Raw genomic sequence first — 24,169 nt, forward strand, 5'->3', positions numbered from 1 at the left:
CATCCTTTAAGTAAAAGCATAGTTCAACTTTCTTGTGAATGTTCTAAAGGAATTTAAGTCTGTTAATGTGTGCCCCCGATAAAGGGAGGTCAGAAGTTAAGTACTGTGTGAAGTTGTACAGAATAAATATTAGACAGGTCAAGTGGTCCTTTATATGTATTCTTAATGTCTAACAAAACCAAAATCAACGAGAATAATAGCATATGTAACCATGTAATAAAGTTGTGAATCAGGGCTGTGGCATTAAGACACACTGTACTAATCATAATGGGAAACCCATGGCTGTTTCCGACATATTCTATAAACATGTCCATAGTCTTTAGATGGTCCCCATGAAGATTAATAGTGATCTGATGTCTCCGTTGGCCTCATAAATTCCTCAATTACTCATTGTTCCTGAACAATTGGCGTAAGACATTGCCCTGATATTGTCTGGAGTATTTCTGAGCAGCTTCAGTCCCACCAAATATATATGTTTAACTGGGGTTTTGTTTTTTTCAAATCTGTTTCTCTTCTCTAAGGTTGAACAAATATCCTTTTTCTTCTATTAGCATGTCTGGGGATGTAGTTAGTTTGCCGACGGACGCGATGCTGACTGTTGAAATCCCAGCATTGGAATCCCGACCCATAACTAAACATATGCGTGTAAATGCCGATGCTAGTTTAGATACCGATGCTGGAATCTCGACAGCTGCCATCCCGAACGTAAGTATAGCGGGCGGCTTAGGTGTTAGCCGGGGGGGAGGAGGGTTAGGTTTAGGCACCACAAGGGGGTTTAGGGTTAGGCTAGGTGGGGGGGATTATGGTTAGGCTACGGATAAGGGGAGTTAGGGTTAGCCACCACTGGGGGGGGCTAGGTTTAGGCACTAACGGGAAGGGTTAGGATGCGTGGTGGGGAAGGTTAGGGATGGAAAGCAGAGGGGGGAAGGGTTAGGATGTCAGGATACTGAGCATCGGAATGCCGCTGTTGGTATTTTGACAGCTGGCATCCCGACTATCAGTATTTCATTCCCAACCCTATGTTTGTTAGTGGTTTTTTACATTGTGTATTTTTGGCGCATTTTTTGTACACACTCGTAGTGTATAAAACCACACAAATCTGGTCATATTTTAAATGGACATAATGACTAGGTAAATGGATACCCAGTGTTAAAGCCATGGCCACCGCACACATAGCAATGTGGTCTCAGGCTGATTGCTAACTGCATATATGTAGAAATACCAGATGTTAGTGCCCATCCTCTGTGCCTTTAAAGACCATGAGATGCACGGATATCGTGTGACATCCAGATAGCTCCAAGTGATGCAGGAATATTGTGTGACATCTAGATAGCTCCAAGTGATGCTGGAATATTGTGTGACAACTATATGGCCCCAAGTGATGCAGGAATATTGTGTGACAACTATATGGCCCCAAGTTATGTAGGAATATTATGCGACATCTAGATAGCTCCAAGTGATGCAGGAATATTGTGTGACAACTATATGGCCTCAAGTGATGTAGGAATATTGTGCGACATCTAGATAGCTCCATGTGATGCACGGATATCGTGTGACATCTATATGGCTCCAAGTGATGTAGGAATATTGTGTGACATCTAGATAGTTCCATGTGATGCACGGATATCGTGTGACATCTAGATAGCTCCATGTGATGCAGGAATATTGTGCGACATCTAGATAGCTCCATGTGATGCACGGATATCGTGTGACATCCAGATACAGTAGCTCCAAGTGAAGCATGGATATTGTGTGAGATCCAGATAGCTCCAAGTGAAGCAGAGGTCTTGTGTCTCTCTCTGTTTATCCAAAGCTGGTACAGTACTCCCACTTATTTCTGATCATCTTGTACTCAGCCCTGTGTGAAAGTATGCTTTACTGTTGGGAGACCTGGGACTGTTCTGTACTGTAGATAGTTTTGTTCCTTAATTGTTATGATATTCTTGTCTGTTTTCTTAATGCATTTAATACAACACATTTACAGTTAATTACATTTATCCTGTGCCACATAAAATCTGTTACAACTATTTCTCATCATTGACAACTTTAAAATGTCTTTGGGCATTTCCTGATTTTGCTTAACCTAGTTGGACAGTGACAAAATGGTAGCATACATTATTGTCCAGTTAAACACCGTACCCTCTGCTTTCTCCTGTTGTGCTAATGAGGCATGCGGGGAAGGAGCTGTGCTACAAGAGGCTGGTGAGCTGCCAGAGATGGGAGATAGGCACCAGGCTCTGCATATTCCATCAGAAAGAATAAGTTGCATTATTTTATCTCAAACTGTGCTCAGCAGAAGGCAAGACCTTGAAGCTGGAAGCATCCCAAGCCTACACAGATGAAGCTCCTTCTATTGTGAGCGAATAAACACACACACATAAACTGTTTGCTTAATTTGTCATTTCATTGATCTAACACAGATCCAAGGAAATCAGGAACGTCACTCACCCTATTTTGGAATTATGTCACAATAAATTCATTTTCAGGATCAAAATGAAATGACTTTTCTTCCCATTTTCATAAGCATGTTATAAGAAAAACAAAACCAAAAAAATCAAAAGCTGTTTGTACACTAAGAAGTAACAGCCATGATTGTGTTAAATTTGGCATGGGAAGCATATAAGGATATTATTTCCTTAATGTATAGATCAAAATGGGAGGTTTGTGTGCATGTCATCTAGAACCATGTGAATATACAAATATACATAAGATTCTCCTGTTACATTGTCAGAAAAGTATTTTAATATTAGATGTGCTGTTCAAACTTTGTTTAACTATAAGAAACCTAGTGTCAGTGAGGCCTTTGTTCTTTAGACCCCAAAAATGTATCACATATCTGACAATCGGGGATCCCCAAGACCCCATTTTGGTTCTTGACCCACTTGTTCTGCACATCTGTTTTAGATGAATAATGTTGCAGTGTGTTCCTGATTTGTTCGTGATAAAATGTCCATTGAGTGTCACGAGTATCTGTGGGAAGCAGTTGCGAAGCCAATGGCCGGAATCCCGACCGCTGGCTTCCTGACTGTCTAATCCTGGCAAGAGTCTAATTACAGGCGTCGCAATCCCGACGCCTGTCATTAGACCTACGCCCGGCTTACCGATCGAAGGTAAGCCGGCCGTGGACAGCCGCGCGGGGGGTGGGGGGTGGGGGGGGAGTTAGGTTTAGGGCACTTAGAGGGGGGATTAGGGTAAGGCACTTGGGGGGGAGGTTAGGGTTCCGCATCCCTAAGGGAGGGTTAGGGTTAAGGGGGGGGATTAGGTTAGCATACTTACCTTAATGGACGATCAGGATTTCCACCTCTGTCGGGCTGTCACTGTCGGGATTTGAACCGCCGGCAATGCAGTAAATCATACCGATCCCGTATCTGTGGTTGGTACTTCATTATGCCTCCACGGAACAAGAGATACCTGTCTAATTTAGAAAGAAGACTATAGACGGGGACTAGTTTTCATTTTAATCTCTGCTGTGCTGTTTGTGAAATATTCTCCCATTTCTTTACTACATCATATGAGTTGCCATACCACAGTGCTGCAGTGTGTTTACCTAATATCCTAGTTGTCATTTTTTTTCTGCTCTGTATCTGCTGCGTATTGTAATGTAACTGGATGATGCTAGCTGAATACACTAATTTGGGGACAGCTAATAAACAGGATGTTGACTTGCATGATATAAAATCTGACTACAATGCAACGGTCTTGGCTTATATTCTAGCCTTATGTAAGCTTGAAGCAGCCATTTCTTCTTGCGTCATAGCTGCCTAGCAATGTCTATATGAAATGGTGAAATGGTTTTGTGTTGCTGCTTAAAATACAAGTAGCCTCTTATTTTTGCTGTCATTGGTACTTTTACTGTTGAACTCCACAACACAACCATTGTCTTATGATGAGGGAGGCAATTAAGCTGGGTACTAAAAGATTTTGCTCAACGATGCTAATGACAAAATCGATTCAGACTGACCAAAGCGATTCAGAAAACGGCCGCTATACACCGTGCACACTACCTAATAGTCATTTAGTACCAAGCTAAACTTTCAATTCCAAAGGTTCTCATCTCCGTAGGGAAATGCTAATTAATTACCAGTCGGCAGGCTGAGGTCCGTATACACTGAACTTTCTGGATGAAACCAATACTGCAGGACCAACATAGCCTGTGGAATGCAGGCTGTGACGGGTGCCGATCCGACTGGTTTTAGACCAACTCTTGGGCCCTGGTGCTGCGTACACACTACACAATTAGCGCCCCGTCTGACAGATATAGTTATGTCGGGCAGAGAATCGCATGGTGTGTACCCATTTCAGTCACCAAGTTGTGTAGCTATCATTGTGTGTAATTTAGTATTCACCTGATGAACGTCACACCGGTTGTGTGTGTGTGCCTATATGGAAACCAGTTGGTTCAATTGCAGCCAACAAAATGTTGAAATTATTAAAGAATGCAAATATAACATAAATCTAATTTGAAAGTTTCTACCTTGTTTATGTGTCTTACAATACTTAGCAATATCCTAATTGTATTTTTGCAAAGAATATAAAAAGACATTCTTACTGCAGGTTTTTGTGACGCTGAGGCTGCCGTCAGGATAAATCATTGCGCACCTTTTTCAGCTTCAATTTCTGGTTGTAACTTTTCAACAATGAGATCCCATACATGTTTAGAAAAGCTCCTTATGGACCAGGACTGATGATAACTTTTGGGTTCAGCCTTTTCATTGCTGATGTGTGACCATTATTTAAATTGTGATTGGTTAACTCAAAACACAGCTACAGCCATATGGTGAAAGGGTGTGGAGCTACCTATAGTGGGCTGTGCACTATATGATGGACCTCTTTGCAGGGAAGAGTGGGATAGAATTGTCCAAATGTACGAAGCTGATACAGAATTATTAAAAAAGACCCACTGCTATAATAATAGCAAAATCTGTTTCTACAAAGTAGTTTAGGGATGTGTATGATTATGCAAACAGGGTATTGCAGATTTTTACTATCATTTATTTGTTTTCCATGTGAATTTTGTTAGTTTCATGGCCACATACAGATGGCAACAGGTGTGATGTGATTTATCTCGATTTCAGAGTTTCTAGCACAAAAATCTGCAATCTACCATGTATTTTACAATAATACAAATATATAGTTAGGGTTTCTGGAAGAGATAATGGGCTCTACCCAATTAGCCGCGATCTTGCGGGGGCGAGTCATTGCGGCAATGGCCGCACTTTACGGCAGTCCGGATCCGCTTAAAAGTGCTCGCAGTCCCATAGGGCTCCAAGCAAAATTAAGCAAATTCAGGCTCGGAGAAGGCCGCGGAGGGTGCGAGGTGCCGATCCTTTGCCAGCGTTTTAACGACATTGCAACAGCAACTCGCACCCTTCGCATATTATTGGATTGACCCCTATATCGATGCTTTTTCTATTACTAGCTCAGATTGCTAGGCTCACCCTGGTTAAGATGGACTGCTTTTTAATTAGCATTATTATTGTTGTTGTTAATATTATTATTGTTTCAAAATCTGTATGTTCTTGCAGCTCACTGCCTGTATCCATGGATCGTCTGCCATGTTATTCCCCATGTACTGGCAACATGTTTACATTCCAGTTCTTCCTCCACACCTGTTGGACTACTGCTGGTGAGTCTGACCAGGTTTTACTTTCTTCTCACCCTAAATGGAACAGTCCGTGCTCAAGAGGGCGGCTAACTGCACAGATTAGTGATGAAACATTTGGTACGGATTTCATATGTGCCCAATATTAGTGAGTTCCAGTTTTTTACCAGGGCACACTAATAGGCTTAGGCCATCAACAAAAATGTGCGGGGGAGGGTGGAGTAGGAAATACCTTCAAAATGTTTGGCAATGATATATGAGTATTTTTTAAATTGCTGCTGAAACATTTAGCAAAAATATTTTGTTGTTTGTGTAACAGTATTTAGTAGTCATGTGCCACTGGTCACAATTTCCGACATCGGAATGCCGGCTAGGGATTTATGATAGGCGTCGAAATACAGACGCCTATCATAATCCCAACTCCGAGGACGCCATCCCGAACGAAGGTAAATCCGTCGCCCTTAGTGTTAGCTTTGGGGGTGGGGGGTTGGATTAGGGAGTCTAGCGGGTTTAGGGTTAAGATTCGGAGGCGGGGGGGAGGTTAGGGTTAGGCACCCCCGGTGAGAGGTTGGGTGAGGCACCACTAAGGAAGGTTTAGAGTTAGGGGGGGACAGGGGAGATTAGGGTACTTACCTGCCCCAGTCGGGATCTTGATCCTGTCGGGCATCCGCTGTCGGGATTTGAACGGCCGGCATTTCAATCCCATTCCGTTCGTACCTACTGTAATTTATCACTGGCATGTCACTAAAAGCTCTTATTTTGTAGGTGTTACATCCGAGAGATTTCAAACCGTTGTTCTATTTCAATTGATAATGTATCTAAATTCTCTTTTGCTGATATCCTTTACAAAACATGTAATTGCTACATCACTACTTTCTTGGTGCCTATTAAAAAGAAATGTACTAAGGAGTTATTTTAGCTGGCATAATTACATACGTTTCTAAACCACATATCCCAGAATGCTCATCCTGGCACAATGTTAAAGTCGTGTTACCGGTCTGAGCGCCAATGTTTATATTTGCAGTGGTTGAGACTTTTGAATTTTTTTTTTCTGGAAGTAAACTGTTAATTTAATGTGGAGACATATATATATATATGACCAACATTTTTTTAGCAGTTTTTATTGATTAGTAACACAAACAAATTACAGGAAACAAATACAAAGAACATAAAGGGATATCTGTATATTGTGACACAGTCAGATTAGGAGGTCCCTCTCCTGGGTAGGGGACTCCTTCCTTACACACACACACACACAGCAGCAGGGAAGCAGCACACCAGTCTGGAAGCGAGTACAAGCTGGTCGGCGCCAGTCTTTATTGTACAATGTCAGAAATAACATAAAGAAAACATGAACATAAATCCTAGCCCTGTCGGGGCACTAACTTCACAGGTAGTTCCCTCACTACCAGAACCTGGCAGGGCCTAATGCCCTTGCCAGCAACAAAGCACAGCACAGTACTTACAGATAGGTTTTCCAAGTGTCTCTGAGCAAACTCCCTGTCTGCTCTCCCAGGTGAGACACTCAGCCCTAAACACACTAGGCTTATATTGGCCACTCTCAGGTGGAAAACTAACAAGCCTGTTACCAGGCTGCGAGAACCAAAACCTGGAGTGGCCGTGGGTGGAGCCCTCCCTCTCCTCTCACCCACAACCCCCAGGTCCCAAACCGGCTTTTCAAAAAGCTGAGACTCAAGCCTGCTACACTGCAGACTTTCTCTTGTGGGTTTAAAACACAAAAGACAGGAATCTGGGACAAATGTACCTGCCACAGACCACTTTACCATTTATATAGCTCTCATATAATACAAACTAATATCTTGTTGAGCAGGATGTGGTATATTTTATCAACATTTATAATGTCGACATTGTGACTGCATCCCCATATAGCACAATAGAAAGAAACAAACATATACATCGATGTAGTACGGGAAAACGAATAACAGTATGACTACTACAAGTGGTAACAGCAGACCGGAATACAGATAAGGAAGGACAGGCTCATAGCATATGCCAAAACTCAATTGCAGTCACACCGCACTTAGGCCAAGTTTAGCCAATCTGAGTGGGGTATAGTTCTGTATTTGCTGGAATCTCTCACAGGACATAGCACCCCGAGAAGAAGCCAACATAAAACTCCACTCCGCATCAACCAGTGACCAAGATCCACCTCCCACCTACTGTAACTATAATCCCACCTAATGCATCTCCATTGTGGTTAGATAATACTGTGGAGTAAATAGCAGAGATGACCTAGGTCGTACTGGCGCTGTGAGGGAACAAAGGGATAGTGAGACAAACTGGGCATGGCAAAACTGGAGATCATCATGCTAAAACCTAGAATGAGGGTGCCCAAAGGCTCAGATGTTCAAAACTCTGCAGCACCAAATTGGGGTTTTTAAATAGTCCTGGAATCCTTGGAAATAACGAGAATAAACAGAGCATATTCCATCTTGTTTATTCGCAAAGGATATAATTAATATTTCTTGATGGAAAAATAATCCTGTGCATCTTCCAGCATAATATGATCTCATTGGTTGGAGAAGTGAGTAACCGAATGTAAGAATAAAACAATGCTTTGTACAGATGTGTCTTCATACATCTAGCCTCCTTGCGTGTTAAACAGCCCTTCTAGTCGCGCCATAGCATGACTCGGTAGCGCAGAGCATCTATTTGTGCGACTTTTTACCTTCAAATGTGTCTTATTAGCACAGCGATGTGAATAGAAAAGACGCTACCGAGTCACACGGAGCACCAGCGTTATGTGTAGCGCAACTTGTACTGCACAGAGGATAGATGTATGTGGACACATCTGTAGCCCTCACTTACTATGAAGAGGCTGGAAGATAGCGCACATTAACTTGTTCTTTTGTCATGTTACATAGCTCAAAAGCAACAGTGTAACCGCTTTCAGTGCCCATTGATTTGTGAGAGTCCTGTAACGCTTTAGGAAAGTAGAATGTTGGCAAAATGCCACAAATGTTTGGTCCATTTGCTTGGCTCATTTTGGGGTATCGGTATGACATACCGCCGGACGTAAGCCCGTCGGATGTAATACTGATGCCGGAAGGCAGAAGACTGAAGATCCTTACAGGGTAAGTATTTTAGCTATCCCTAACCCTCTCTCCCCCCCCCCCCAACCCTCCCTTGCGGGGGTCTATCACTAACCCCCCTAGTGCCTAACCATAAACTCCCCCCAGGGGTGCCTAAACCTAACCCCCCCTCCCCGCACCCTAAACCTAACCCTCTCCCCCGGGGGTTGCCTAACCATAACCTCCCCTGGGGGGTGCCTAACCCCCTCCCTTCCCCTACCCTAAACCTCCCGGGGGGAGGGTTAGGTTTATACCGGGCATCAGGATTTTGGTGGGTGGATAATGATAGGTGTCAGGATTTTGTCCCATGCTGGGATTTCACAGTCGGGAAGCCGTCGTTCGACATTTCGACCGCCGGCTTCCTGACAGCATACCCATTTTGGAGTGTATTACACTTATTGCACTGAGCTAAGTGCCCCCTAACATTTTAAATAGCTTAAAGCTTATTGTTTTTTAGAAGACATATGCGCCTTTTTGATGTGTTCATGGACATACGTGTGCAAATTTTCTGACACAAATGTTGCTAAACTGAAGCATTCGCTCTCAAACACCTAGTAATGTTCATGTTGAATGATACCATCAAATCGGGAACAAAACATGATGCAAATGAGGGATATATCCTCAGCAATCTATACATCACGCATAACGTGGAACAATTTGTAATGAAACTAGGGCAGCGGATTGGATGATTGTGACTTTATCCCTCTCTGTGTGAATTTGTAATAGATCTTTAACTCTGTACTCTGCTTTTAAGAAGCCTGAATGCTAAGAAATTGATGTTATTCTCAACCTCTTTACCACTGTCTATACTGCTCCTGCAGCTGACGCATATAGTAAAGTTGTGTGAACCTTAATATGGCAAACTTGTCCAATAATTTGGACAGAGATGCTTTTAATTGTGTGTGCTTTTAATGAGTTTAATTGCTGTGTAAAATAGTATCAACACAACAGAGAGAAGACACGTAAGTCAAACAGACACCGCAGGATTCCTTGAGCCTGTAGCTCCTTATCCTCCAGTGAGAGAGTCCGCACTGCGTTCTGTCCTACACGAGCTGATGCCTCATCACATTTTATAATTAAGTTACTAAGGAAGCAGCTCTGTGGGAGATATGGAAAACAGTGGAAGGTTCTCCCACTGCTCTGTTTGTGCTTTTAACTTTTACACTAATGATGCTTCATGAGGGAAAAAAAAATGTTTGCTTGGAAACCCAAAAGCCTATTTTTTTTCCTATACTTTTTTTTTATTATTATTATTAACTCCTTTGTGATTTCTCTATACCATTTTTTCCCCTTGCTAAAACTCAGTTTACTATTTCTGTCAAAACTCTTAATGAAACTATGATTAATATTATCTGCATATTTTTTAACCCACAAAAAATTGCTAATTGATATTCATTTTTCTGTCAAAACCCAACCAGGTAAAGCAATAATGCTAGAAAATTAATCTGTATAATACACCAAAAAAAATTAAATACATTTTAACTTAAATCCTGGACTGTTAGGGCGGTATATTTACTAAAGTGCGGGTTTGTAGAAGTGTACTTGTTGCCCATAGCAACCAATCAAATTCTACTTAACATTTATCTAGCACCTTCTAGAAGATGAAGCTAGAATCTGGTTGGTTGCTATGGGCAACATCTCTACTTCTAAAAACCAGCACTTTAGTAAATATACCCCTTGGACCGCGTTGAGGACTGAGTTTGGGAACCACTGATCACATAATCCCATTAATCTACATAGATTTTCTGGATTTAGACATTTTTGCGCTGGCTTTTGTGGAACATGGTCTAACTGAACTTTAGCGTTTTTACATGAAAGCAATTTGTACTGTATACTTGTATTCTGTAGTACTGGTAGCACTCATTAACACATGAGAAATATTTGGGGCAACATTTTACAATGGTAAATTATGGGCAGCAGAGTGGTGTAGTGGTTAGTAACACTGCCTAAGAGCACTGAGGTAATGAGTACAATCCATGACCAAAGTCCTATCTATGCAGAGTTTGTATGTTCTCCCAGTGTTTGTGTGAGTTTCCTCCAGGTGTTCCAGTTTCCTCCTAAACTCCAAAAACATACTTGTAGATTAATGTATTTATGTGAATAAATAGCCCTGGTGCGTGTGTCACCTTAGTATGATTGCTCTATATAAATAAACATAAACGTGGGAACAGGCCATACATGCCTACTCTCCCAAAACGGCCGGGAAGCTCCTGTAAATCGTTTGGCGCTCCTGTGGTGCATACGCATGCTGCGCACCATCGGCCGATCTATGTACGCTGTTGCAATTGCGATCCGTGATGAATCAGGCCCTCTGCCCGTTATTCCTGCTTGTATGTAGCTCAGAGCATTGTGGGACATTTATTTTAATGGCCAGAAACTCTAGATCCTGTGCCATAATGTGGCAGCCTGGTCTTTCCTGCCCTCCAAGGTGGCGGATAACACTTTTACAATGCTCTCCCTAGCTGTTGCTGGGGGTCTGAGAGGACAGGAGAAATCATATTTGTTAGGGGGCAGTGGATTTGGAATTTGGAAAATGACTTACTGATTCACCAGTTCTATTACTGTACTTGAATTCAGTGCAGCAGAAAGATGTGTTTTTTTGTTTTTTTTGTTGTTTAATTGTAGTGTTTTTCTACACTGTAAATACCTTCAATGTTAACACCATAGAGACTCTGATTCAGAGTTGTACACTAAATGTATAAATGCCGTGTCTTTGGATGCAGCTGCTGTGTGAAAATATGGTAATGCCGCAGGTGGCTTCTGAAGATTAAAGATGCCCACTTCCAGCATTTCAGATCCGAGTGCTACGTCCAGAGACTGAGCATTGGATCACCATTGGCCATCTGCGTAAGCCTAAGCTTACTCAGAATGGCCACCGGAACCCCTCTGCCAGGGCCAGGAACTCTGTGTCTGAAGACGCAGACTCTGACCTTGGCATGCCTACAAAACTGGGGGGAAAGCCGCCCCCGTTTTGTAAACCGCTCGCCCTCGCCGCCCCGCATCTCAATCACGCTGCCAGCGAAGGGCGCACAGCAACCATCATCGCATCGCATGCACAGATCCGGTAGCCATCGGAAACTTACATTTCTGAATCAGGCCCTGCTTGCAAAGTTGACTAGAGTGAGAAACTGCAGCGGTGTTTGTAGTAAGCAGGTGTAACTCTAACTTTGCCCTAATGTTAGGCACAGATTAATTGTGGCTGCCTACAAATGTTTACTGTGCGGATTTCTTAGCACCACATAAAAAGAAAGCTGATATATAACATTCTAGGATTTACAGACTTGATGCAGCAAAATAACTGTGTACATCTTCTTGCCATTCTGGTTGTACAGTGTAAAACACTTAATCTTTCACAAGCTTGTACTGCCTGAGCTCTGAGTTACCACAAACATAGCACAAAAGTGAACATTGCTCCAGCAGGCAGATCGCTCACTCCCTTCATCAGCGTCCGACGTGGATGCACAGAGAATTCCTCAGGGGGACAGCCACAGACGGCACATGGCATCTAATAAACTTTCCAGGCCTCCCATTTGAGTGACAGCTCACTAATTGTAAATTCTGATCACTAGAGACAACTGCCTGAATGTTTAAGTCCCCAGTGTTGCGAATCAGTGAGATTTCATTTAGCAAATAATTCTGCAGTTAAATATGCTCTTCTGAGTGTAATTTATACTTTTAAAAAGGCCCAAAAATAAGGTGGATGTAATTGCACACTAATACACCTGAACAGACATTTTCAATTAACGTTTTTGTAAACAATATTTGTATTATTAATATTATTATACAATTACTGTATATTGGTAGCTGCAGCAGACTCTCTTTTGTTGATTTGTTGTATCCTTTTAATTTACAGTCATACATTATCCCATAATTTTTAAACTGTTGTTAAAAATCTAATTTTCGTATGAGTTCTTTTATAGTCTTACAGTACATGTTTGCAAGTTAGGAGAGAGAACCATCTTTTGTCTACTGAAGACCTCAAGCCTAGTAACATAAAAAGTTGTTCATCTAATTAAAGTCTTCAGCTGGGTACACACCTTTACAAGGAATCGTTATGTAAAGGCGGGTATCCACTAGGCAATATGCTCCATGAGCGATATCGTCTAGTGTTTCCACGGCAGTGATGTGCTCAATGTCACACACACTGAACGATATCATTCACGATATCAGTGACGTCACCCTCCCTCATCCCCGAACCTGCACAACCTGACGATATTGTCAGGTTGGACAGCAGGTTCAGGCGATGAGCGTCATCATCAGCGGCCAGCCAGAGCGCGCATCACTGGTCATTGACAGCATATCCACTAGACGATATTGCAGACGTTGAACGATAACGATATTGTTATCGTTCAAAACGCCCAACATATCGTCTAGTGGATAAGCGCCTCAATGCCGGCGGCTCATTAGCCACTGTATGAAATACCGACGCCGGAAGCCCAAACTGTCTACATCCCGACAGGGGCTGGTAAGTACCCTAACCCCTCCCTTAGGGGTGTCTGACCCTAACCTCCCCCCCGCTTGTGCCTAACCCCCCCCTTCCCTTAGCCTAACCCTCCCCGGGGGTGCCTAACCCTAAGTCCTCCTGGGGATGCCTAATCCTAACCCCCCCAACACGGCTAACAGCTACTAAGACCTGCTTACCTTCGTTCGGGATGCCGGCTGTCAGGATTTCGGCTTGGGGATAAAGATAGTCGTCGGGATTTTATTGCCCATCTGTAGTCCCAGGTCGGACTTCCATTGTTGGGATTCCGATGGCCGGCATTCTAACTACATCTCCTTTACAATCAACGACTGATAGAGTAAAATTCTCCCGATCAGCCGTGCAGTGTGGCCACATGTCAGCTGCCTGTGAACCACATACACACTGTGCAGACATAGTACAGTGTGTACTGGCCTCTATAGGATAGGGTGGTCTGCCAGATAAATATTAAACAGCACATGAGATTCGACCACCCTATCCCGGCCATTGCAGGAGCGTTATACGCCATTTAATGCTGCATCTAGACAGCGTACACACCTATACAATCCAACGGCTGCTTTCTCGATATCGAAAGAATGGTCTGACGATTGTATAGGTGTGTACCCAGTTTAAGGGGTGAATCTGTGCCGTTGGATTGGTGTGAGAACAGAGACACATGGTGACAATAGCACCGCTCATATTACCTTGCACCCCAGTGAGCAATGTTGCTCCTCTGTAATTATCTGATTTGCACTGCAGTTGTGCATCATGGGTAATTTAAATGCTCCTTTATAGTCTTTAATGATGCTGCTGTCGGGATTCTAACCGTCTACATTGTGACCTCCAAGATCCCGTACCCATCCCGTTTTTGATGGTCAGTGATGGGAGTCACATTCTTCTTTTCCCAGCTAGTCACCAGGTGCTCCCCAAAGGACAAAATCCTCAAGGGTTCCTGCTGCAAAGATTCTGCACCCTTAGGGGAGTTACTCTAATCCAGATGTGACAAAAAGCCTAAATCACTGTAAAGCCTCCACACCAGACTATTAATATTTTTGTTGCAGGTAGCAGCTTTGTTGACATTTCCTGTGCATGGTGGACAATACAGTGAACACACAACACATTGTATATCGCCCAATTGTGTCACACTTAGAGCCGTATTCAATTTGAGCGGACCCGCGATACTTTTTCGCCTCCTCGTTTTTTCGCCTACTTCGCCTGTTTTGCAGGCGGAAAAGTATCGCTCGTGTGCCCGCGTATCGCTGTATTCAATTTGAAAGTAGGCGAAAACAGGACCCGGCGAAACTTAAACAAGCGGAAAGCACTGTCAGATTTGGGGAAATCAGCCTGACACCCCTTAAAAGATGCTCAGATATGGGGGTTCCCTATGGTACCCCCCGATTTGGCCTGCTGAAGGTATTTGTTGTTTTTAAACTGGCTCAATAGCTGCTAAATAGCGTTTTTGTATAAGTGGAACAGAATAGTATTCAGGAGGGTTTTTTTTGCATAAAATAACTTATCCCAGCAAATTTGGGGTACTTGAAAATGGGGGCCAGCATATTTTAAAGTTGTTAAAGTTAAGTTTACAAAATCATGAAAAATCCACCTGCCGCAAACACCTGCAATGAAAAAAAACACCTGGGGCATACTTGGGGACCCCCCCAGAGTCAAGTTCGCTAGTTTTAAACTTTATCCCCCAGCATTTTATTTTTTGCCCCCAAATTCAAAGTGATTTTTTGGTGTGTTAAGTCTTTTTAAAAAAGTATTTGAAAAAGTTTACCTTTGGGGGACTGTCTGAAGGCTGCAGGGGGGTTCCCGCAACGTTGCACCCCAAAACCCCAATTCTGCACTTTTTTTCCCCCTGCTATTCAAAGGCGAAACTTTTCCGCCTATTACATTGCATTGACTTTCCGCCTAGGCGAAAAGTCTTCCAAATTGAATACGGAGTAAAGTCAAAGCAGGCAAAAATGACGTCATCGGCGAAAAGTTTCTGTCAAAAACACGCGAAAACGGCTTTTCGCCTCTAATTGAGTATGGGCCTAAAATGTGATCCTATAAATTAATGTGATAGCACTATAACTCCAATTTGAGTCTAATGCTGGGTACACAGTAAGCCATATGTTGTTCGATCCGGCGGATCGGAGGGGCACATCGGCCAATGTGAACCCACTATGTCACTGACAATGAGCGCTCCCGCATGCAGGTCCGACGGGCGACATCGTTAGCGAGGACCATGCTGCCGAATGCTGCATAGCCCCAGCCGTCACTGCCGACATCGTCTAGTGTGTACCGGCCTTAACCATAATCTATATGACCAAAGTGAAATTAATATTAGGATTGCTTCCAAAGACAATCACAGTTATCATGATAAATAAACAAATTCATAAGTAATTAGAAAATAGTGCCTTTTTTCCTGTTGATTTCAGGTCTGAAAACCTTCATCCCCTCAGCTCTCCATTTTTACATCTATCCCACTCAACTCTGTTTTTAACTTTGTCACCTCTAGTTTCGAGGTCATTCCTTGCCAGTTCACCCAGGCCATGACACCCTCGGACTCAGATTTCCATGAAACTTTGTACACTTGATACTACCACTAATCTATATTGTAGGGGCACAATTCTCTGCTTATAGTGGAATAAAACTTAACATTTATTAGAAATATCAATAAAATAAATCTCAGGACAACATTTATTAGAAATATCAATAAAATAAATCTCAGGACACTTTTACTACTTAGTTTACTCTTTTGGGTGCACCTCCCATTTCTTATTGGTATTGGGCATTATTACCCAATTATGATTATCTGATAAAGGAGTTTCTTCTGCTTTCAATATTACACATTGAACCTATATTTTTTCCCTATTATTGTTACTACCACTAATCTACAAACCTATGTAAAATGTTTCTTCTCTAGCCCTCATAGTTTTTGAGATATAGGGGGTCAAATTTTAAAAAAATTGCTCAGAAATGCCACTCCTGATGCTGCTTTTTTATGTGAAGTGTATGTGGAAAAAAATTCCTATCTCAGCGCCTAATCCACATATAACTTTGAAATTTTGGCCCTTTGTCAATCAGAACATGGAGATTCCAGTAAGTTTTTATCAACCTTGCCTGACTCTTCAGAGTCATTATACATTCCTTTACTTCATACTTAATTATTTTTTGGTGCAAAAAAAGGTGGGTTCAATACTCAATATCAACCTAAGGCAGATGAGTCATCATGTCTCTTTTTTAAAAAAAAATTGAACCTCAAAGTATACTTTAAAAGCCTATGAAAGAAAAATAATGGGATTTTGATTGCCTGTATGAGTATATTAATGTTTAATTAAAAATCTCTCTTTAAAAATGAAAATTACCATTTGGTATAATTTTGCCCACCAAGAGGGAGTATTTTAATTTGTCTATTTCTATATATGTGTGCAAATTTCTTATTACACATAAGGGGGGGGGGTGGTATTTATTTGGCCTGCGATTACACATTTTTGTGCAAAAACCTGCTATTGTACAGTGAAAAAACCCTATTTAATTAGCCACAATAATTTATCGGCGTTAATTTTACCTCAAATTTCACTTCATCTTTTATGAGCAGGTGCAAAGTTGGTTAAAATCCCTATTTTAATGTAAAAATGTTAGGATTTGGCTCAGAACCCCTGGGACACCTCCCCCTCCAATTACTAATTAGGCACCTTGAAGTTTTTAATTGACCAATAATGACATGTTGTTTTTGGGTTACAAGAGTGCACAGTGATGGAATTTTGGATTCAAGCTATGGGACAGGTATATTGGGGTGCTTTATAAGTGAAACAAGTGTTTTTAGTCTTGCAGGTGGGAGTAGTCGGTCTTTTTGCACTTTTTTTTTAAACTCCCCTAAAATGACCCAAATATATACTTATATCCATTTTTATGTACCTCGAATTTAATGAGAGTACATATTTAGCTGAAAAAATACACTTCTATACCATTATCCTATGTTAGTTTAGCATTTTCGGGGGTACAGGCAGATTTCCCCATTTTCACCTACCCTTCACCTACAGCAAGTATTTTTGTGCGAATCCTGTTTTTGTGATTTTGGAATTGAATAGGTGTGAAAACGAGAGCACACATACCCACGAAAAGCATATAGAAAAGACTTACCAGGACCTAATTACCTATTTACAGGGACGTAACCAGAGGTATGGGGCATTTTTGCAACCAGCCTCGGTAAATCTCCTTGTGATGGCATTGGTGGAACAATTAAGCCTCTGGTTGCCAGAGAGAGCCTACAGAGATTAACAGGTGATCTGACAGAGACTAACAGGTGATCTGAAAAAGTCTTACATTTCTGCAAGTCAAGAGTTGCAAATATAAAGTTAAGGCTAATATCAAAAGAAACACTTTAAGAAAGCAGCTGCAAGACCGATTTTCCCAGGCAACAAACAGTACCTGGTACAAGAGGATTTCATCACTTCACCCCTATATCTGAAGTTTCCATAGGAACAAAGCGACTCAGGGCCTGATTCAGAGCCAACGCTCTGACCAGAGCGCTCGCTCTGAATCAGGGCCCTCCTCCATGAAAATGAAGCGTCCTCCTGGATGCTCGCATAGCTGTGGGTCGCGATCGTCAAGACCATCGCGACCATCGGGCTTGCGACGGAGACCCTGCAGTAGGGTCTTGCTGCCGCAAGCCCTGGAGTGCATTTGGCTCTATCAGAGCCAAAATCACTCCCACTGACATCACTAGTAATGTCAGTGGGGCGTGGCTGCCTCCGTCTGGCAGCCACGCCCCCGGCACGCCCACCAAAGGGGGCGTGCTGTCAATCAACATCGACAGCACACCCCCTTTGGTGTGACGCCCGGAGCGACGGAGAGCCCGTCGCTATCCAGGTCTCGCGCATGCGCACGACGGAGCTCCCTCCGTCGTGCGCATGCGCAGTGGGGCAACATAGACCCGCTTGCGAGCGTCCTGCGCTCGTGAGTGGGTCTGAATGACCCCCTCAGTTCAAATAAAAACTTCAGTTCCATTTCTCAGATCAGAACAATCCAACACCAGTCAATGTGTCACAAATCTGTACCAATTCATACATAGGCCCGTATTCAATTTGAGCCGAGCCGCGATACTTTTTCGCGGCCCGGACTTGTCGCCTTCTTCGTCTGTTTTGTAGGCGGAAAAGTATCGAGAGTGTGCACGCTTTACCCCGTATTCAATTTGAAAGTACGTGAAAATGGGAGAGAGTACTGTCCGATTTGGGGAAATCAGCCTGACACCCTCCAAAAGATGCTCTGACATGGGGGTTCACTATGGTACCCCCCGATTTGGCTTGCTGAAGGTATTTGTTGTTTTTAAGTGGGCTCAATAGCTGCTGAATAACGTTTTTCTATACGTGGAGCAGAATAGTATTTAGGAGTATTTTTTCCTGAAAATAACTTAGGGGTTAGCATATTTAAAAGTTGCTAAAGTGATGTTGAAAAAATCCACCTGCCGCAAGCACCTGCAATCAACACTTGGGGCTTACTTGGAGACCCCCCTCAAGTTTGCTAGTTTTTAACTTTGTACCCCAACTTTTTTTTTCCGCCCCTTTTTCAAAGTACTTTTTTGGGGTGTCCTTAAGTGTTTTTTTTTATTTATTTTTTACACAGTTTACCTTTGGGGGACTGTCTGAAGGCTGCAGGTGGGTTCCCGCAATGTTGCACCCCAAAACCCAAATTCTGCACTTTTTTCTGCCTGCTATTTATAGGCGAAACTTTTTCGCCTAGTACATTGCACTGACTTTCCGCCTAGGCGGAAAGTCTTTCAAATTGAATACGGGGTAAAAGCAAAACAGGCGAAAATGACGTTATCGGCGAAAAAGTATCGCGGATCTGGACTTTTCGCCTCAAATTGAATACGGCCGTAGCATGATGTGTTTACGATAATCATTGTTTTTTTTGGATAAGTACTTTTAAAAGATGAGGAGAAATGTGATGTTGAAGTTAACTTCATGCACAACCATGGCTATGCGCGATCATTTCAGTTGGCCTCTACAGTAGAAAGAAGACATCTGTTATGTTCCTACAGTATATGCAATATGATTTCCTCTGTCAGCCTTCCTATCAGGTTGAGTCTCCCATATCCGAAATGCTCGGGACCAGGAGCATTTTGGATTTTAGATTATTTTGGTCTTCGGAATACCGGGGGGGGGGGTTTGGCGGGTGTCAAGGGAGGCCCGGCGTTTGCTGCGGGTGGGTCTGGAAGGCATTGCGCGGGTGCTGTGGTGGTCTGGCGGGTGCTACAGGTGTCGCAAGGGGTCCAGCGGGTGTCGTGAGGGCTCCGGTGAGTGAGGTGGAAAGGTCCTGCGGGTAAGGTGAAAGGATCCGGCGGGTGTCACGAGGGGTCTGGCGGGTGATGCAGAAGGGTTCGGCGGCTGCCGCTGGGGGTCCGGCGGGTAGTGGCCTGGGTGTGGACCATGCCGCTAGTCATTGGCCACTATTACTAGTGACGTCATGACATCAGGTCACGTCGTGATGCCACAGTTGCTCCGAAATATTCCAGTTTAGGAATATTTCGGTTTATAGAATAATGGATATGGGAGACTAAACCTGTACTGGAAGGATGTATTACTTCCCTTAAAAGGAAGTTGATTATGTACAATGGCAGTACATTCTCAACTTCAATTAGACATCAGGCATCTCTGTTTAAAAAAGTAAGATTAATAAGCTGATGTATTTAAAACGGCTTTTAGTGGCTATGTTCGCTCCCGTTTTCAAACCTATTCAATTCCAAGTTTGCAAAAACAGGTTTTGTGCGAAAATTCTTCCTGTGAAATGTGTAGATGAAAATGAGGAAATCAGCCTGCACCCCAAAAAATGCTAAACTAACATAGGATAACAGTATAGAAGTGTATTAGAGGGCATATTAAATAGATTTGGGGAATTTAAATTGAGTCAAATGGTTGTTATATGCATTTAAAAAAATTATAAAAGCAATTTTTTTCAGCATAAATTTGGGGTGCATAACAATTGGTATAAATATATATTTAGGTCATTTTAGGGGGCTTTAAAAAAAAAGTGCACAAAGACTGACTACTCCCACCTGCAAGACTAAAAACACTTGTTTGACTCATATACCTGCCCCACACCTTGAACCCAAAATTCCATCACTGTGCACTTTGTAACCCCAAAAAAGACATGTTATTATTGGTCAATTAAAAATAATTAAAAACTTCAAGGTGCCTAATTAGTCATCAGGGGGGAAGGGGGTTTTTGGGGTCCCAGGGGTTCTGAACCAAATCCCGACATTTATACCTTAATATAGTTATTTTCCATCACAGTAGATGAAGTGGAATTTGTGGAAAAAAAATTTTCCCGATAAATTATTGCGGCTAATTGAATAGGGGTTTTTTTGCAGTAAAATGGCAGTTTTTCGCATGAAAACGTGTAATCGTGGGCTAATTGAATACCCCCCTATGTGTAATAAGAAATCTGCACATATATATAGAAGTATACAAATTAAAATACTCCCCTGGCAGGTAATATTATACCTGATGGTAATTTTCAGTTTAATAGAGAGCTTTTTAATTAAACATTAAAATACTCATGCAGGGAATCAAAATCCCATTATTTTCTTTCATAGTCTTTTAAAGTATACTTTAAGGTTCAATTTAAAAAAAAAAGGGACATAACTCATCTACCTTAGGTTGATAATGAGTATTGAACCCACCTTTTTTTGGCACCAAAATAAATAATTAAGTATGAAGTAAAGGAATGTATAATGACTCTCAAGAGTCAGGCAAGGTTGATAAAACATTTTTTTCTGGAATGTCCATATCTCCATATTCTGATTGACCAAAATTTCAAAGTGATATGTGGATTAGGCACTGAGATAGGAATGTTTTTCCATATACACCTCACATAAAAACGAAGCATCAGGAGTGGCATTTCCGAGCAATTTTTTAAACTTTGTCCCCCTATATCTCAAAAACTATGAGGGCTAGAGAAGAAAAATTGTACATTGGTTTGTAGATATGTGGTAGTATCAAGTGCACAAAGTTTCATGAAAATCTGAGTCGGTGGGTGTCATAATAATTTTTTTCTAGGTGATTTGATATGGAATGACCTTTCAACCTTTTAACTCCATTTTTTTGCCTTCATCATCTCAGGCCACCATAGTAATTCTCATCTATTTTCCTTGTTGCATCCCCATGAACCTTAACTCCTCTTTCTAGTGCAATTGATACCACGTTTGTTTTGGAACAGACGTTTGTTTTGGATGTGAATGGGTCCACCAGGGTTACATGTCCGAATTACACGCCCCTGGTTATTACCTGGTATTTTCTCAGGTCTGACCTGCGTTAGCTGCATTATGAAAAGAGCGGTTACTCTACCCTGGTAATAGCCAAGGAACCTCATTGGTCGATTGAAGGCATTGGATGATGTTGAGTGATGAAACAAAATGATGACTAGGTCAAATGTGGGTCTGGTGTTTAAGGTGAATATTTTCCCAGGAACACAGGTGCAGTGCAGGTTGAACCCATTTTCAATATCCGTTCCAATGTTTGTTTGAAAAAGGGTTATTAGCCCGTATTCACATTGCTACTATATATTGTCCTGTCTCCTAATTTCTCAATAACTCCTCTGCCTAGCTCTCTCATCCTGACAGAATTTAACATCCCTATTGGCAATCCTGCCAACCCTGCTGCCTCCAAAGTACATGCAATAGGACCACCATATTAATTCCAGATTACTCTCTATCAGCTGGAAGTTAATCTTGTTGAAGATGTATATAAAGATTTTGGCAAACCCAGACAAAAAATAGCTAGGCTCAGATACGAATGATTGCTGAAATAGCAGGTAAATTAATTGATTTTGACAGGCAAGTTTGACAGGAACTTCATCCAATTGGGCTATGGAGGATTCTGACATGATTGGTCTTTAACAAAAATACACAAACAAAAATATAAAGCAAAAAAAATAACTTAAACACACTTACACACCGAAAAAAAAAATCACACACAGGTTTTAAAAAAAAAGAAAAAAAAAAAGACTATATGGAAAACATACCTCAATTAGACATATGCAGAACAGAAAACAACACAACATATTAAAAAAAAAAAAAACTCGCCACAATCAGCACTCACTTTGTACCGGTTCTCCTTATACTTTCCTACAACTTTCTCCTTCTCCACTTAAACTCCTCACAAACCCACAAAGTGAGAATAGCCAGATGTCTATTTCTATGATGTCAGGTGAATATTGTTTCTGTAAAAGCATTAAATGAATATGAGTAGAATAACATCTAATCCTCTGTGGTCTGTTTCTATGTCAGTTGAATGGAGCTTTCTATAGCAAATAGAGTAGCACAAGTAAATGAATATTAATAGAATTGCATCTATTCCACAGTGGTTTCAATAGAAACCGCCGCCATATAGAACACGCCAAGGATTAGACAGCGGATTATGTTTAGACATCAAAAATGCTACCAATTTCACATGACAACCACCGTCAATTTACGGTGGTTTCCGGCAAGTATTAAATGACACTAAACCCGCCGCTTAGTAAATTTAGCCCTTAGTTGGTATTGAGCATAACAGAATGACAATTGCTCCACAAAAGAGACTATCGATTGGCCAACTTGAACAAGGCACAAGTATTATGAAACATTGATTTTTCCCTGGTCACGACTGAGCAGGTTTCAGGTGTCAAGCAGCGGACTTCTTTTTTTGTATCGCAGTTTACAGCATAGGCCTTGTGTAAGCAATGCAGAAGTGACGGACGGCTTCCTGCTTTGCCTTGTTTTAGACTTTTCAGTATTTTTCTACAAGAGAAAACGTAGGTTAGTATTACTGCAAGATGAGAGCGTAAATGTGAACTGACTCTGGACTCATGGTGTGCGTTCTCAGGAATTTAACCCCGTGAGGGCTGGCGGAGGTCCCTCCTCCTGCTAATGGCCTTGTTATAGCTCACTGTGTTGCAGAGCGATTGCACAGTCACACAGTCAAAGATAAAATAGGTGGCACAGAGTTCTGCAAATATATAAATGGTAAATAAATTGGTGTTAAATAGATGTATCAGACAATTACCATGTGTGTGATTACAAGCTTAATTAAAGTTCAAGCCCTGAAAAAGATAATAAGTTGTTTTTTAAAAGCACAATTAGAGCCATCCTGATAATTGCAGGTTTAGGAATCATACTTATATTAGCAATTCATGTAGCAGTTCTATTCTTCCAATGCACAGGATAAAATACAGCCCGTAGGAGTCTATTGATGCTGTCTATCTATCCATTTATGTGTTCCTTGGGCCACATGACCCACATGTTTGCTTTGTCCACACCTGTGCTCCCAACAGCAGGGCCCAGACTTCACCCCTTTTAACATGTCTTTGTCAGGCAGTCAATGAATAGCTAATCTTCAAACCCCATGTTAAAAGCTATTGCAGCCCACACCGTTGTCCTGAAAACTCCTACCAGCATGCACCTGAAGCAAAGCTGGCAGCAGCAGCCTTTATGTGTTAATTACACATGCGAAGCCTATTATACAGAGAAAGGGTAACCTGCTGGCAGTGAAAATGAAGTGAATCTGCCCTTCCTGTGCAGTAAGTAAATTGAAGGTTCATTTCGACCGGAGATAATAGTTTTCAGATTCCATTTTGTGTATCTGCGACTTGGGGATGTACTTAACATTTAAATTATCCACAGGGGAACAAACATCCTTTAAATTAACATGTTTTAGACTTGGAGCACTCTTAAAATGCTAGTTATCCCTGCCGGCTCAATATCCAACCCAACCAGTGCGTTTTTCTGATAGAAGTTGCTGGCCATTCTGGGGAATAGATATAATATAGATATCATAGACTAGTGACCTGCACCGACTTTGCACAGGAGCAATTTTGAATTTACGGTGATAGTCTTTTTTTTAACCGAGGTCTTATAAGATTGCCTTGTAGGCGACGTTAGTTGATTTTCCTCCTGAAGTCAACATGCAAAAAAAATTGTCTTTACCTGATGCACAAAAGGGCCACGTAAAGTTGTCCATGAGCAAAACAGTCTCCACAGTAAGTGTCTGT

General features: G+C 41.9%; 1 protein-coding gene across 3 annotated transcripts in view; it reads left to right on the forward strand.

The window, feature by feature from the left end:
* The window catches only part of DENND1A (DENN domain containing 1A), a 742,523-nt gene that overhangs the window by 355,924 nt on the left and 362,430 nt on the right, over positions 1 to 24,169 (forward strand). For all 3 annotated transcript variants that reach the window (XM_088466860.1, XM_088466851.1, XM_088466868.1), the window contains exon 10: positions 5,526 to 5,626. In XM_088466860.1, the coding sequence (XP_088322986.1) occupies positions 5,526 to 5,626 (101 nt within the window). The remainder of the gene's footprint in view (positions 1 to 5,525; positions 5,627 to 24,169) is intronic.

This window comes from Taudactylus pleione, unplaced genomic scaffold (genome assembly GCF_031769625.1).
Source record: "Taudactylus pleione unplaced genomic scaffold, aTauple2 ptg000009l, whole genome shotgun sequence".
NCBI lineage: Eukaryota > Metazoa > Chordata > Amphibia > Anura > Myobatrachidae > Taudactylus > Taudactylus pleione.